At 43.7% G+C, this 17,775-nt stretch overlaps 1 protein-coding gene across 4 annotated transcripts in view; it reads right to left on the bottom strand.

Annotated features, from left to right (window-relative positions):
- Positions 1 to 17,775, bottom strand: part of DSCAM (DS cell adhesion molecule) — a 726,986-nt gene that overhangs the window by 158,610 nt on the left and 550,601 nt on the right. For all 4 annotated transcript variants that reach the window (XM_073617225.1, XM_073617227.1, XM_073617226.1 and 1 more), the window contains exon 27: positions 489 to 665. In XM_073617225.1, the coding sequence (XP_073473326.1) occupies positions 489 to 665 (177 nt within the window). The remainder of the gene's footprint in view (positions 1 to 488; positions 666 to 17,775) is intronic.

Here is a 17,775-nt window from a genome sequence, read left to right as displayed (position 1 = left end):
TTGAAGTCTTGAAGGGGAGCATTAATATAGGGGACTCTGATTTAATGGGGGGTCTCTATGGGGGGCCCCTGTATTATGAAGGTGGTGACACTACCCCTGTATTATGAAGGGGGCGTGACACTGACCTCTGTACTATGTAAGGGGGGGGGGGGGGACACTAAACATTTTTTTGCCACACCTCGCTAAAGTTTTAAGGTTGGCCTTGAAGAAAAGGTGGCAACCCTAGGCAAAGCACAATAGAAAGGCTTTTGGGCTTGATGAAGGAGATGCTGATTTCCAAAAACATTCTACCCTTCTTCTTCTCCAATATACAAAAACGTGTTATGTTTCTCTTGAGCTGTAAGTTGTGCACCATTTATACACGGCAGCAGAAATGCACAGCTGACATTAGCAAGAAACCCAGGCTGACATTTGTTCTTGCTTAGACTAAAGCCTCCTCCTTATCTGCTTGGTGCACATGCTACACATTGACAAGGGGAGCGTCTTACCTCGGAGTCTCTTCAGTCTCTGCTCTCTCCTCCTCCTCCTGACAAACAGCAGCAAGGCAAAGACAAGCAGGACGGCGATGAGGATGCAGGAAATTGTCACCAGCATTTTTATCCCCCTGTTGTTTGACAGACCTTCTTCGCTCGTCACAATGGTGTTTATGAGTGGTGGGATTGTACCTGCAAGTGACCAAAGACCAATGTTACAGAACGGCAACCGCGAGCAATGAAAGGGGAACATAAACGGTTTAATGATTATTTTTCAAACACTTACATCAATGACATCTGCTCTTATTATCAACAAATGTTTCAAAAACCTTTGTTCTATGTAGAATTGTTTAGGCTGGCCATATATTATACAATTTTCTTGTACAATTTTCCTTCAGAATTACCAACACCATAAAATATGAGGTCAAACCTAAACACTTTCAATTTGTATGCAATCAGGCAGGCCCTTGTACCATGTAGTAGAAGGTCAATCTAAAGGAAATTGAAAAAGAAAATGTACAATGTATGGCCAGCTTAACTGTCCATGTACATGTGGGCAGCCATATTTTGCTGCTTTCAGCTCAGTAGAGCTGCACAGCGACTAAGCTTTGTTTGACTAGGGCAGATCAGAGGTCACCAATTACCAATGACCCCTCACCTACCTACCCAAGATCTACCTCCCACTACACCCAATAAAACGCTTTACTCAAAGCGGGCTTAAATGGCCGTAAGGCCTTTTATTTTAAACAACGTACAAATAAATAACAAAAGCATTACAGATCAACTTGGGTTGTAAGTCCTTGAAGGTACCATATTATTGAAACTGTGTCTGTGGCACCCACTAGCTAAGTTATGCCCCCAGCCACAAGACACCGCCTCGGGGACAATCCCAGTCTACCTCAGACACATTAGAGGTCTTCCATGACCTGGTCACTATCATTGGACCACCAACTAGAGGGCGCCATACCAACAATGGTTCCCCACGTTTTTCCCAAAACACCAGATTTTCCACCCTTTCAAGGACCCCCAACTGCCAAAAACGTCCGCTACAAACTACCACCAACCCAAAGTAACCAAAACAAAAAGGGAGGGCGTTCATTTGAGGGCTTCAATTCTGTAGCTGCTGACTTTTACTATTAGGGCATTTACTTGTCAAGGCATCCAGCGGTGTCCTCACCCAAGCCAATTCTTGAATCGGCTCTCAGGTGGGCATGCCACCATCTCGGCTAAGAGAAACCGTCAGTGAAGCCTTGCGGCTTCAAAGACAGTTTCCAACAGCGCATGTGCAAATCACGTTACGCTCTGTGAATGGGCCGGCTGCAGAGGGAAGGAGAAGGGGGCCCGAACTTCTGGCACACTTCGCTGCAGCAAACTCACCCAAAAGTGGGAGCGGGTGCCTATCAAAACCAGGAGGACGCAGACAAGTGGAGCTTCTCCTATTGAGTGGAGCTCTGCTTTAAACCCTCAGGTTTTTAAGCATTTTCAGCTGCTGAAATTGTTTTAATCATTTAATGAGAATTCAGCTTCTTTATCTTCTAATCCTTGCCTTTGTTCCAGTTTAACTGATGTCATAACCACTGGGCCAGGCTTCTGGTTTCAGGGTGGCTCCCTTCTCTTGCAGTATTCTATGGAGCCACTCTTGCATGCAGGGACTAGAGTGGTGTCTCCCTACGCTGTGAGAAACCCTGGCCTAGGATGTCAAGGAATCCCCCTGCTCCTCCCTCTTCTTCCCACCTCCCTTCTACAAACTAATAGACTGACTGCAGACTGTCATGGTGACCCTCTTTTGTTTTCCTTTGGGTCACCAACTTTTCCCAAGTGCCAATAAGCACTTCCAACTATCTTGATTAGCACACCTGCTGAGTACAGAAGCCAGTGGGTCAGCAAACAGTCCCATGGCAGATTAAATGAACCCCCCTTACTGTTAATTAACCCCTTGTTGTGCATACTCATGTCACCCTACCCCATAGGTAGCCTCACCAAACTCATAGTGGCATTGGCAGCTCTGTGCAGAAAAGGCCAATGTGGGAGTTGGCCTCACTAAGTTTTCTTTTTGCAACTTTATGGTAACTGCTAAGCAGGGTCAGGCTTACTTTAGCTTTTATTTCCCTATATTGGTTTTATTTAAGAGGCAAGAAGAACAAACTTTTTTTTTTTTTTAAGATTTCCCTTACTGGGCGAAATATATAGGCACAGGGATCGTGCCAAGATCTGGGAAGCTCTAGACGACTGTGGGGTATAATTCAGTGACTGCTCCTTAATGGAACATCCTCTGCCAGTGATGACAAATTAGTCAATAAGGACAAAGCTGATAAGCCAGGAGCCTGCATGCGGCACCGGGTAGTTGCTTCTATATGCTGCGGGCTGCCGGAGGAATCTGAAATTCGGCTCCACTGAGTACTTTGCAAGCTGAGTAATGACAGTTCATTTTCATGCTGCTGTAAGCACCAGGACTTTCCTGACTTCTCAGTCTTCAGGTGAAATACAAAATGGATAAGTAGAATTAGGCTTGGTTGTAAAGCCAACCTGAGGACCATATCAAATGTTTAAAGGTAACCTGTTCTGAGAGTGATGTAGAGGTTGCCATTCCTAAACAGTTTTTCAAAATGGGAGTTGTCTGCTGCCAGCCATGGGCTTTAATTCTTAACGGGTCACTGACTGGGAATAAGTATGCAGATTAGGAGTTCTGACTTTACTTTCTGCATGTTCATTACGAATCAGTGACTCAGGGAATGAAGAAGCTACTAGATCAGCTATGCTAGGGTCACACCTATGAGGGTGCTGCAGCTCGTGTTTGCAAGAAGGAAGGGCAAATTGAATGATGGGAGGCAGAGAAGGGACACTTTGAGGGGCAGGCAGAATAATTCTTTCTGCCATGGCTCCAGACAAATAAATTAAGTTCCAGGCCTCTTCTTCTATATCAATCTGGCTATTTGACTGTATATAAAAACGAAAAAGAAAATAACACTGCGCTAACCCAATACAAAAAAGCAGCTACATAAAATATGACCAATATTATAATCAGAAATAGAAGTGAAATGCAGCGCTATGATGATGGCAAATGGTGAAAAACACATCAGTAATGATGACCATTGCAAATATACACATCGATGCCCCTGTTGAAGTCCATGTGGACGAAACGTGTCGGGCGAGCCTTACTCTTTCCCACACTTGATTTTATTGTTTTATACGTGATCACCCTTTTTATACCGTTTGTCGATTATTGGTAATATCCAATAAAATACGTCATTTGATTTGCACTATTGGCGTTTTATCTATCTTTTTGGGAACCACCCACGCTTTGGAGACTTTCTTGTGGCGGAGATCCCCTCTTGGGCTTCTGAAATTGACAGTCGTGACGTGGACCATAGAGGATAGATCCCCCTTGAGATCCGGGGTTTCCAGGACCAACCACCGTCCATCAAGGATCTCAGAGCTTGCTTGATTAGGTGTCACCGGCATCCGAATCCACTCCTGTTGGTAAGCGTATTCCATCTATTTATATTCCAGGACCGTATAACCCATGATATACAAAAGAAGATTCTTACACCAGTCCAACATTTATATCCAGCCTATGTTTGGGACTTTCTTGTGTTCAATTTACAGTTATACATTGGGACATTATTATATCTCACCCAACACTCATCACTTCGTATTGTTTCTTATGTGTTTCATCTATGTGTATATTTGCAATGGTCATCATTACTGACTGTATATAGAAGCAGTATAGATTCAGCTTCCATACAGTGGGGAAAATAATTATTTGATCCACTGCAAATTTTGTAAGTCTGCCCACTTACAAAGAGATGAAGGGTCTATAACTGTTATCATAGGTGCATTTTAAATGGAAGAGACAGACTATCAACCAAAAATCCAGAAAAAACATGATACAAATGTTATAAATTGAGTTGCAGTTCAGTGAGTAAAATAAGTATTTTATCCTGTACCAACCAAAAATAATTCTGGCTCCCACAGACTGGCTACAGTATGAACTCATGTGGTACACAGATTAGTCCTGTCAATTTAAGAAGGTGCTCCTAACGACAACTCATTATGTGTATAAAAGACACCTGTCCACAGAATCTCTTCCATTCAAACCTGAACATCATGGGCAAGACCAAAGAGCTGTAAAAAGGATGTCAAGGATAAGATTGTAGACCTGCACAAGGCTGGACTGGGCTACAAGACCATCAGCAAGAAGCTTGGTGAGAAGGAGACAACTGTTGGAGCGATTATTTCACAAATGGAAGAAATACAAAATAACCATCAATCGCCCTCGGTCTGGAGCTCCATGCAAGATTTCACCTCATGGGGTAAGGATGATCATGAGAAAAGTGAGGGATCAGGCAACAAAAGAGTGGCTCAAGAAGAAGCACATTAAGGCCATGGAGTGGCCTAGTCAGTCTCCAGACCTTAATCCTATAGAAAATTTATGGAGGGGGCTGAAACTTTAAGGATTTGGAGAAGATCTGTAAAGAAGAGTGGACCAAAATCCCTCCTGAGATGTGTGCAAACCTGGTCACTAACTACAAGAAACGTCCTACCTCTGTGATTGCCAACAAGGGTTTCTCCACCAAGTACTAAGTCATGTTTTGCTTTGGGATCAAATAATTAATTTTCCCCACTGTATGTAATGTTCAGCTCCCACTAAAAAGGGGGCCGAACGGGCAATAGTTTGAATGTTTGTCCAGACAGACAAAGTTCGGTCCACCTAGGCTCATCCTTACTCCAGATGGAAGCGGTAATGCCCTGTCTGGGTCGTGGTTAGTGGAATGAAGAAATGCTGGTGTTGGTGGTCACTGGTCAGTGAAAGAAAGAAATGCCTGGTGTCGAGGCAGTGCGAGGAAGATATGCCCAGCATTGTTGGCTAGTGGAAGAAAGCCATTTTGGTTACTGGGCGGTACTAAGAATTGTATGGAGCAGGATTCTAATTTGGTATAAAGAGCTCTCTTTTATTCATAATATCATCTGAGTGCTTTTAATTCCTTTTATATAAAATTGACTATATTTTACTACAGTATTTGGAGGCGTTTATTTCTGTGTTTTATGTACATACACTTGGCACGCTGTTACTGGAAAGTGCAGATCTCCTTTGGAGAGCTGGGATGTTTGTTTGTCTTATCTATTAAGGGCATTTGATCACTCGTTTTCATAGTATTTATTTTTATATTGTGAGAATATTATAACATAATTATTTATGTACAGTAAAACCTTGGATTGTGAGTAACGCGGTTTACGAGCGTTTCGCAATGCAAGCTGTTTTTAAAAGAAAATCCTGAGTTGGTTTGCGAGCGTTGTCTTGCAAGATGAGCAGAATTCAAGCCTCTGGGGTGTGGAGTACCACAGTTGGCCAGAGGTGCGGAGGCGCCGGTGACGCTCGGAGACACTCGGAGCCGCTCAGAGATACTCGGTTCCTGAGTGTCTCCAAGCTTCTCCGAGTGTCTCCAGTGCCCCTCACCCCTCCACCTCTGGCCACATGGGGTACTGCATACACTAGCAGTGACAGTGGAACTAATTATCTGAGTTTCCATTGATTCCTATGGGTAAACTTGCTTTGATATACAAGTGCTTTGGATTACAAGCATTCTTCTGGAAAGGATTATGCTCGTAATCCAAGGTACTACTGTATGTTTATGTTCCAGATTATTAGAGCCCTTGCATACTGGGGCGGGGGGCGGCGTCGGCGGTAAAACGCCGCTATTATTAGCGGCGTTTTACCGTCGGTATGCGGCCGCTAGCGGGGCGGTTTTACCCCCTGCTAGCGGCCGAGAAAGGGTTAAATACCACCGCAAAGTGCCTCTGCAGAGGCGCTTTGCCGGCGGTATAGCCGCGCCGTCTCATTGATTTCAATGGGCAGGAGCGGTAAGGAAGCGGTATACACACCGCTCCGAAGATGCTGCTGGCAGGACTTTTTTTACCGTCCTGCCAGCGCATCGCTCCAGTGTGCAAGCCCTCGGGGCTTGCACACTGGAATGAAAGCAGCGGCACTTTCGGGGCGGTTTGCAGGCGCTATTATTAGCGCAATAGCGCCTGCAAACCGCCCCAGTGGGCAAGGGCTCTTACTGTGTATCACAATGTTTTGAACTTTTTATTTGTCTGAAATACCACTACACTTTTGTACACATGGAAGAACTAAATGCCCGTTTGAGTCAGTGGGAGGAAGTAATGGCTGTCGTCGGGTCGGTGGGAGGGTGACATGTCCGGAATCAATGGTCAGAGCAAGAAATGCTCAGCATCAGTGGGAGGATGAAATGCCCGGTGTAGGGTAAGGGGCAGAAATGCCCAGCATCAGTGGGAGGAAGGCATGTTCAGTATCGGTGATCAGAGAAAGGAAGGCATGCTTGCTGTCAGGTCAGTGGGAGAAAGGCATGCCCAGTGTCAGTGGTCAATGAGAGAAAGAAATGTCTGAGGTTGGGTCAGTGAGAAGAAGAAATGCCTGCTGTCAGGTTGGTGGGAGAAAGGCATGCCCAGTGTCAGTGGTCAATGAGAGAAAGAAATGCCCGATGTTGGGTCAGTGGGAAGAAGAAACCCCCTGTAGTCATTGGAAGAAAATAATGTTCGTCATCAAGAATTCGTGGGAGGAAAAAGATGTCTGTGAATAGGGATGAGCATTGGTTTGGTCCAAACTTAGGTTTAGAACGAATCCAGATGCAAGTCGTCGTTCCCGAAAAATTCAGCACCCAATTAGCCATTGCTCAGCATCAGTGGGAGGAATACATGTCCGACGTCAGCGGTAAGAAACAGGGAGAAATGCCTTCAGTCAAGGCCAATGGGAGGAAGATATGTCTGGCGTTGGTGGTCAGTGAGAGGAACAGGGAGTGTACTCTCCACCTCGCAGATCCTTGCAGGGCATGCTCATGACACCATTGACCTAATATGGCCACATTTGGTCAATGTCACTGTCTAAATATGGCTATAAATATATGTACAGTATATATACAGTATCTCACAAAATTGAGTACCCCTCACATTTTTGTAAATATTTTATTATATCTTTTTATGTGACAACACTGAAGAAATGACTCTTTGCTACAATGTAAAGTAGTGAGTGTACAGCTTGTAAAACTGTAAATTTGCTGTCCCCTCAAAATAACTCAACATACAACCATTAATGTCTAAACCGCTGGCAACAAAAGTGAGTACACCCCTAAGTGAAAATGTCCAAATTGGGCCCAAAGTGTAAATATTTTGTGTGGCCACCATTATTTTCCAGCACTGCCTTAACCCTCTTGGGCATGGAGTTCACCAGAGCTTCACAGGTTGCCACTGGAGTCCTCTTCCACTCCTCCATGAAGACCTCACGGAGCTGGTGGATGTTAGAGACCTTGCGCTCCTCCACCTTCCGTTTGAGGATGCCACACAGATGCTCAATCGGGTTTCAGTCTGGAGACATGCTTGGTCAGTCCATCACCTTTACCCTCAGCTTCTTTAGCAAGGCAGTGGTCGTCTTGGAGGTGTGTTTGGGTCATTATGTTGGAATACTGCCCTGGAGCCCAGTCTCCTAAGTGAGGGGTCACGCTATGTATGATCACAGTATGTCACAGTACATGTCGGCATTCATTGTTCCCTTAATGAACTGTATCTCCCCAGTGTTGGCAGCACTCATGCAGCCCCAGACCATGACACTCCCACCACCATGCTTGACTGTAGGCAAGACACACTTGTCTTTTTACTCCTCACGTGGTTGCCGTGATACATGCTTGACACCATCTGAACCAAATAAGTTTATCTTGGTCTCATCAGACCACAGGACATGGTTCCAGTAATCCACGTCCTTAGTTTGCTTGTCTTCAGCAAATTGTTTGCGGGCTTTCTTGCGCATCATCTTTAGAAGAGGCTTTTCCCAAGATGAGAACATCTTCTGGAAACAAAACTTGTGCTTGGTAAAGCTGCTATTAGGGTCCATTGCCATAAGGCCTGAGGAAGATATGGAATGGGCTACGCGTGGTGCTGGTTAGGTCAAGCTGGGGGCTACGACAAAGCATTGGGTTGACGTTGTCTGCTATTAAAGGGCCAACAACTACTACCAAGAAACTTGAGAGAAGTAAACACATACTAAATTTGGGTTGGGAATTAAGATTCGCATTGCAAACTGCGTGAGCCTAATTTGCTGCCATTTTTTTTTCCTTCTAGAGGGCGTATCCTTTCACACGTGCGGACCGTATGTCCGTATTTCATCCATCCGTTTTTGGATGAAATACGGACATACATGCATCCCTATGGGATAGCGGGTGTCAGCGGATGTACATCCGCTGACACCCGATGTTGTCCGCCTCCGCTCTCGTCCGATTCTGCGGACAGAAGAAAATCCTATTTTTCTATCCGTCTGCAGAGCGGATCGGAGGAACACGGACAGACGGTCCGTGTTCCTCCAATCCCCCATAGGGGAGAGCGGAGATCTGACAGGGCGGTCCCTGCACAGTGTGCGGGTCCCGCCCTGTCATCTGCCTGCTCAGCTGGGGAAAGCGGAGCGATCCCCGCTGAGCAGCGGATAAACACGGGGCGGATCAACACGGATCCGTCCCGTGTGAAAGGGGCCTCTCTTTTTATTCATCAATAAAATTACAAAAAGACTAAAGTGACTGGCGGCACCCAACTTATTCAACCTATTATATGCTAAGGATCCAACCCTGAGAGGTGAATGTAATCCTACCACGCTATTTTGAGGGTCATTTTAAACTACTCTTAGAGGAGGAGTGCTTATAATTAAAAAAAGGCAAAAACTAAAGAATCTAAACTAAGAGGTAAGTATAAAGATATATGAATGCAAATGCATTTATCATATAAAAAAAATACAATTATATATTTTTATAAATCGTTTGGCTAGGCACACACTTAAATGGATGGCGCTGCACATAATATACCCTTCCCCGTACTAAAGGGAGGGATCCTTGTGCCAGAAAAAATGATGTCTCTTGTTCCCATAGCAATTTGTTTCTCCCTATCATACCTGGCTCACACTAGGAAATCATTTAGCTGGTTGCTATGGGCAACAATAGCCGCTCACCCAGACATTTTTCAGCATGACGTGTTTTTGACTTGTTAGTGACAGCTGTGCAGTGTCACAGCACAGGAGCCATCGGCACACCAGGGGAAAAATGTGTGCCAGTCGCTGGCACATCTGTGCTTGATCCCAGCCAAAATATAAAAGGATGAAGAGCTGGCAGGATGATAAAGGCCACGGCAGAACACAGCCCGCTCTAATGAGCTCAATGGATAAAAGTCCCCCTATGGCCATCTTTGATAGGATCGAGAACAAACTATGCAAATAAGGACAGCTCTGGGAACTACATTTCAATATCGCGTTCCACATGGAAAATGGAGAGGAGATGATAAATGTGGAGCTACAGACTTCTCATGTTCTCACCATATGCTGTGAGACTCCAGTCTGGGCTAGGTCATCTAAAAAGACACTCCGTGGAAAATAAAACGAGTCACAGGTTTTTTTTTGCCTAAATGCTTCAATGATTAGACACAAGTGTTATATTAAAATGAATATGTGGCCAGGATATGAACATTAAGTGTTCACATATTCTCAAGAACCCTCTCTAACCTCTATAGCTGATATTGTGGAGCAATTGATCCTGAAAAATACTTTCAGGTAAAGTTACAAGAACCTAAAGCCCAACTCTGAGCTTTAAGAGATGAGACACGATTACATCACTGCTGCGCTACGCATCATAACACTAATTGCAAGGAGCTGTGGTAATGCAGGGGGCCAGTCCACAGTTGAATGGCTCTGGGTGTAACAAGGTGTAAGTTCCCTTTATGGTTTAGTCCAACCCAGGGGTTGCTTGGGTGCTCTGCTCTCCATCAGTTACACTCACTAGGGGGAATTTAAAGCTTTTGGGGGAGGAGTTGGAAGGATCAGAGTATCTGCCCTTGTAAAGGGAGAAGACCCATGTTCCTAGGAAAGGGAAAGGTGAGTACCTCGTGCACCACTGTGTAGTGGGGTGGTGAATCGCTTTCTCCCTAGGGGGGAAAGAACAAGATTGCATTACGTTGGGAAAGGATGCAATATAAGTTGTGCTTTTTGCTGATAAAGAAGACTGGAAATTGTAAACCACATGTGGGAACTGTGACTCTCCTCTTGGCGCTAGTGACAAAGTCCTGTGAAGCGTAACATAACTGTGAGGAGTCCGGCTCCTTGTTTTGTGAAATATTATGTACTTCACTATTGTGTAAAAGTAAAAGTTTCCTGCAATCGACAAAGACAACAGTATAGCCAATGTCTGGATGAAGAAGTTGGTAGCGGGCTCTGAAGGGAATGAGGCAGTTTGGCCTGTCTTGAGTAAGGCCTGTGGGCATTACGGAAGGGTGCAGTTTACCATCTCCTGAAAACAGCCATCTAGTTGGAGCCCTTTGGATTTGGCAGGCCCCAAGCACTTGTCAGGTTCCTATGGTAGTGAGCTCTTGTAGAAGGCCAACTTGGAGTTCCCTGAGGTGCAGAGTCTAAGCTCCAGTCTACGTCTTCACCAGGGCCCCAGATGGTGGGGATAAATGTGCAGCAGACTGGAACCAGGTTGAGGCCCCTAGGTACACCCAGCAGAGAAAGGATGGCAGGAGACAGAAGAGAATCTGGAAAACAAGCCAAGGTCAGGGCACGTGGCAGGCAGGCAAAAACGGAAGACGAAAATGGGGTAGGCACACGGGAAGTCAGACAATGAATACAAGTAATACGTGGGAAAGCAGGAGCAGAGAAACTAGGAAGCTGCTCAGGCAACATAAGGTTCCCTGAGCATGTCTATATATAGAGAAAGAAAGAGAAAACCTGTGCTATCAAGCAAAAAATTAATATAACTGCAGCTGCAACAAAACCACAAATATCAATGAGGTGAAAAAATTACATACAAAGAAAAAATTGTGCGCTTGCATTAGATATTTAAATCTATATTACTACATGATTATCATAAGTAGATAAACAAATAAATAAAAAATAAATAAAAAACACCATCAAAGTTAATTGTGAGTGAATTAGAAAGTCGCTATGCTACAGAGCAAACAGCGACATGTAAGTCAAATACTAATATTGACCATTGCATACATATAAACCAACAATAAAGTTATAAACTGGTGTGCAAAAAAGAAAAAACAAACAAACAAAGGTTATTCCACCCAAGTGCAAAGTCTGGCTACGCAGTGTACGCCAGATCGCCATAGAGCCCCATGTAACCTAGCACGGGCATCTCTGTTGTTTTTATATTTTGCCGGCTTTTATGTTTTGGATGTTTTAAAGATGCCTAGTTGTCTGAGGCAATAAAATTCCCCTTTTTTACATACTATACCATTGGAGTTTTTTCTTTCTCCCCTTCTTTACCTACGAGTCCAAACGAGGGAGTGTTTACATCAATGCGGAAGTGTCGGAACCATCCCCAGCTGTGTGGTGAGCTGACATCTACTGTCCCTGCAGAGGGCTAAATCTGCATGCTTCTAAGGCCTTGCTATAAAGGAGGTCCAACGTGTCTGGTAAGGATACATCTATTATCAACCTTCGGATCCACTGGTGGTTGGAGGTCCCTTCACGTCCCCTTATTCCTTTATACACACTAAGGAATACAATTCATGAACTTTGGATATGCGTTTTTCCTGCGACTCAGGATGCAATTTTGAACTTTTTCACTTATGACTTTGCACTTGGGTGGAATAACCTTTGTTTGTTTGTTTTTTCTTTTTTGCACACCAGTTTATAACTTTATTGTTGGTTTATATGTATGCAATGGTCAATATTAGTATTTGACTTACATGTCACTGTTTGCTCTGTAGCATAGCGACTTTCTAATTCACTCACAATTAACTTTGATGGTGTTTTTTATTTATATATTTATATATATATTTATACACACTAAGGAATGCAATTCATGAACTTTGGATATGCGTTTTTCCTGCGACTCAGGATGCAATTTTGAACTTTATGACTTTGCACTTGGGTGGAATAACCTTTGTTTTTTTCTTCTTTTTTGCACACCAGTTTATAACTTTATTGTTGGTTTATATGTATGCAATGGTCAATATTAGTATTTGACTTGCATGTCGCTGTTTGCTCTGTAGCATAGCGACTTTCTAATTCACTCACAATTAACTTTGATGGTGTTTTTTATTTATTTTTTTATTTATTTGTTTATCTACTTATGATAATCATGTAGTAATATAGATTTAAATATCTAATGCAAGCGCACAATTTTTTCTTTCTATATATAGAGAAGCAGACTGGGAGGCGGACCAGGAAGTTATAGAAGAAAAAAGGGACACCTATAGAGCAGGCAACATCTATAGGTGAACACAGATGCCAGCAGAACATGTGAGCAGAACCAATAGGTCCAGAACCACTACAGAAAGGAGGTAAAAATTTCAAAGCAGGAAACTGCAGGCTCCTAGATAGTCACCTGGAGCTATCATTATTAGAGAGGTCGTGGAGAACGTTTGCCTAGAAAGCAGTGAGTCATAAGTTACGGCTTTGGTTAGAGGCCTTTCTATAACTGAAGAATCTGCAAGGTGCTCTTAAAAGTTCAGAAGCTTAGACTAACCTCCTGGAACTTTGGACTTTGGAACTGAGGACCTTTTGTTGCTAAAAAGAGATAACTGTGGGTGGGCAGCATTGAAGGAGGAGCTGCTTTTTTCTTTCAGCACTGCCTTAGGAACATTTAAAGAAAAGAAAATTGGATTTGGATTTTAAATTGCACACTTTCTGGAATACGGTATAGTTTTCCTTTAATGTACAGCCAAACTGTATCAAATGACCATGCCTACTGTAACAAAGAATTAGGGTAAAAACCAGTAATCCTACTCGTGAAAATGCTCCCGATCCTGAAACTGATACTTTGCGGAGCGATTTGCGTCCATACAAAGTTAATGGGTGAAAATCATAATGCAAAGAATCGCATGCAATTTGAACAGGAATGCGGTGTGATTCCTGTCCGAATCGCATGCGGTTTCACTAGGACAGTGGGGAAAATGCGTACGATTCTGACAGGAATCGCACTGCATTCCCGTTCAAATCACATGCGATTCTTTGCAGTGTGGTTTGCGCTCATTCACTTTGTATGAATGCAAATCGCACTGCAACGTATCGGTACTCGTACTTGCCGATTAAAAAAAAAAAAAATTTATCGGTACATCTAATAATATCATGTTAAAGTGGGTGTAAACCCTTTACAACCACTTTAAACTACAGGCAAGCCTATAATTAGGCTTGCCTGTAGGTGCACTGCACCTGCACGGTTTAGGAGATATCCCTGTATTTGCACATGCGCACTTAAGCCAACTGAAGCAATGGCACGTAAATGCGCCGTCCGCGGAGGCTCCCGCACGCACGCGCGGGAGTGACGTCATCGCGGCTCCGGCCAATCAAAGCGCCGGAGCCGTGATACCCGGAAGCAAGCCCCGGGCGACATGTGGGCGGCCTGAGGGGGAGACGAGGACGGCTGCGGGGGCTTTGTTCTCGGGTAAGTAATTCATAATGAGCTAGTATGCTATGCTTATAGTTCCCCCTTTTAATGCATGCCAATATTCTGTTTGCTTTGTTAGCAGCAGCTTGGCATTGCATGCCATTGCTGAGCCTATCATCTACTAGGACCCCCAGGTCCTTTTCCATCCTAGATTCCCCCAGAGGTTCTCCCCCAGTGTATAGATTGCATTCATATTTTTGCCACCCAAATGCATTATTTTACTTTTTTATTTTTTGAATCAAACCATTGGCTTAATTTCCTGTTACTTGCCCAACATTCATAGAACATTTTTTTTTTAAACAAACCCAAAAAAAAAAAAAAAACAGAAATCCCAAAAATGAAACAAACAAAAAAAAAATCAAAAGTAAAATATACACAATGCTGTATCCTGCCTGGAGTTCTCCTTTAAAGCCTCCTATTGTGTTAGGACAGGCGCACAGTGGGATATCATAGGAGGATACAGGGTTTTAGGATTAGCTTGTATAAATAATCAATGCTCCCCAACAGCCTCATAACTTACTACCTGCTTGGTTAAGGAACTGTACGTGGTCTTAATGTGTTTCTTATTAACGAGATTTAATACACTTCAGTTGTCTGGAGATTTCATGAACACACCAAGCTCAGAATGATCTAGGATCCTAATTATATTGGTTTAATATAATGTTCTAATCTTGGAGCAGTTATAAGGCAAATATAAATATTTTAGATCAGAGTATCGGTACTTTAAAGCGGAAGTAAAGTCTGCCACCCACCGCAAAAAAAAAAAAAAACCAAACAAAACAAAACCTTATTACCTTCGTTTACCAAATGATAGATAAATGCTCCAAAAAAACTGTATTAGATCTTTTGCTTTGTTTTCCAGTATAGGCCGCTCCGCTAAAAGCTTTGTGTACCTTCCTGTTTTTGCAGATGTAAACAGATGCCATCCATGTACATCCGGTGCATTTACACTCATACTTTTGCCCACCTATGACCTTTCTCTTTAATAACTAAGGGCTCTTGCGCACAGGCTGGCAGAGCCCAGTCAGTGTAACTGCCAGCGTATTTCCCAGTGGCGGCTGGTGCTCAAAATTTTTTTTTAGGGGGGTGCAAACAAACTGAAAAATTCTGAAATAAAAACATCAATTGCAGCTTCACTGTGCCATCAAACGCAGTCACTGTGCCCATTAATTGCCGCCACTGTACCATCAAACACAGCCACTGTGCCCATCAATTGCCGACCACTGTGCCCATCAAACACAGCCACTGTGCCCATCAAATGCAAACACTGTGCCATCAAATGCAAACACTGTGCCCCATCAAATACAGCTACTGTGCCCATCATATGCAGCCACTGTGCCCCATCAAATGCAGCCTCACTGTGCCCCATCAAATGCAGCCTCACTGTGCCCCATCTAATGCAGCCTCACTGTGCCCCATCAAATGCAGCCTCACTGTGCTCCATCAAATGCAGCCTCACTGTGCCCCATCAAATGCAACCTCACTGTGCCCCATCAAATTCAGCCTCACTGTGCTCCATCAAATGCAGCCTCACTGTGCCCCATCAAATGCAGCCTCACTGTACCCCATCAAATGCAGCCTCACTGTGCCCCATCAAATGCAGCCTCACTGTGCTCCATCAAATGCAGCCTCACTGTGCCCCATCAAATGCAGCCTCACTGTACCCCATCATATGCAGCCTCACTGTGCCCCATCAAATGCAGCCTCACTGTGCCCCATCAAATGCAGCCTCACTGTGCCCCATCTAATGCAGCCCTGAGCCTCACTTACTTACCTTACAGGCAGCTCTGCTCGGGCCATGCGTTCCACGGAGCTGCTGACGTCACTTCCAGCTTCCCTCTGGAACAGGGAAACCGGAAGTAACCTCGTCACTTGAACAACAAAGCTCCGCGCCTTTGCACTGGGGGAATCTGGGAGGATCTATCTCGGCAAATATGCCGGTCAGTTCCTCTCTGTTATGGAGCCAGCTGTCGGCAATCATTATCCACAGCATGATTGGCCGCCATCTACCCCACAAATCACTCATATGCCGGCCCCTCAGCTTACTCGGGCAGACGCTGAGGGACACACCGACATATGAGCAGCACACTTTTTTCCATGGTATGTTTGTTATCCTTCAATCCATTTACAGCAGACCAGAAACGCATGATAACATGCCATGCTATTTTGTATGTCTGCCTAACTTAGCGTTGCATACATGTATTCCAAATTTGTCTAAATTATTATTCATTTAGTGCCGCTGGCCTATTATTAGACGGAGCTACTATGTTCCACTAATTAGAGTCCTCGCAGCCAGACAATTTCTGTGCCTCCTCCTTGACCGAGTGTGCCAATGTGTCTTTGAGAGAGATGTCCTCGTCTTTTATGTGTGATTTGATCAGTCCATTCCTTTCATGTCATGTCTGAAATGTTTACAATGTAAGTTATCCATCTTTAACTGAAAATATCTGCCATATTAACTGTCTGCACAGTAACAATGAAGTTGTAACAAAAATTTTGATGTTTATTACTTTATACTAATTCTGTATACCCTCTTTGTAGAGCAGGGGTCTCAAACTGGAGGCCCTCCAGCTGTTGCGAAAGTACAAGTCCCATGAGGCATTGCAAGGCCAACAGTTACAAGCATGACTCCCACAGGTACAGGCATGATGGGACTTGTAGTTTTGCAACAGCTGGAGGGCCGCCAGTTTGAGACCCCTGTTGTAGAGATTCTATACCCATACGAATGAATTTATAACAAAACCTCTGATGAAGGACTTTCAGTCCGAAACATGTAAGGTGTTATATGCTGTATTGACCGCCGCTAGTCCAGTTTGCCACAGGACAGTGACTAGTTCATACAACTGTATTATTCTGGGTAAGAATATATTGTTGTTATGTTCAATGTACATGTTTTACATACATACTTTTATCAATATTTAATGAATAAAATAATTTTATACTACTTGCTTTGGCCTGTCTATCAAAGACCCTAAGGTTTTTTTTTTTTCACCATGCCGTTAGGCACCAGGTGCTGTTTTTGCTAGTGTTAATGATTGAACCACCATATACACGAGTATAGAGGCGCACAGCCATTTATGTCAATGACAGCCTGTACCTGGACAGAGGAAATACGCCGGCGGTTACGCTGACTGGGCTCTGCCAGCCTGTGTGCAAGAGCCCTTAGTTATTAAAGAGAAAGGTCATAGGTGGGTAAAAGTACGGGTGTAAATGCACCTGATGTACATGGACGACATCTGTTTGCAACCCCGCCCCCTGGAGCTAGGGGTGGGGTTGCGATTGTGACTCCTGCAACCCCTTATGCTACGCCCATTTGGACGACATCTGTTTACATCTGCAAAAACAGGAAGGGACGCAAAGCTTTTAGTGGAGCGGCCTATACTGGAAAACAAAGCAAAAGATCTAACACAGATTTTTTTGGAGCATTTATCTATCATTTGGTAAATGAAGGTAATGGGGTTTTGAGGGTTTTTTTTTTTTTGCGGTGGGTGGCAGATTTTACTTCCGCTTTAAAGTACCAATACTCTGATTTTAAATATTTATATTTGCCTTATAACTGCTCCAAGATTAAAATATTATATTAATCCAATATAATTAGGATCCTAGATCATTCTTGGTGTGTTCATGAAATCTCCAGACAACTGAAGTGTATTAAATCTCGTTAATAAGAAACACATTAAGACCACGTACAGTTCCTTAACCAAGCATGTTTTACAATAATAATTTTGATGTTTATTACTTTATAATTCTGTATACTCTCTTTGTAAAGATTCTATACCCATACGAATGAATTTATAACAATACCTCTGATGAAGGACTTTCAGTCCAAAACATGTAAGGTGTTATATGCTGTTTTG

Source organism: Aquarana catesbeiana, linkage group LG02 (assembly GCF_042186555.1).
Source record: "Aquarana catesbeiana isolate 2022-GZ linkage group LG02, ASM4218655v1, whole genome shotgun sequence".
NCBI classification, from domain to species: Eukaryota; Metazoa; Chordata; class Amphibia; order Anura; family Ranidae; genus Aquarana; species Aquarana catesbeiana.
The sequence above is the reverse complement of the archived record's forward strand: the minus strand, read 5'-3'. Positions and strand labels throughout refer to the sequence as shown.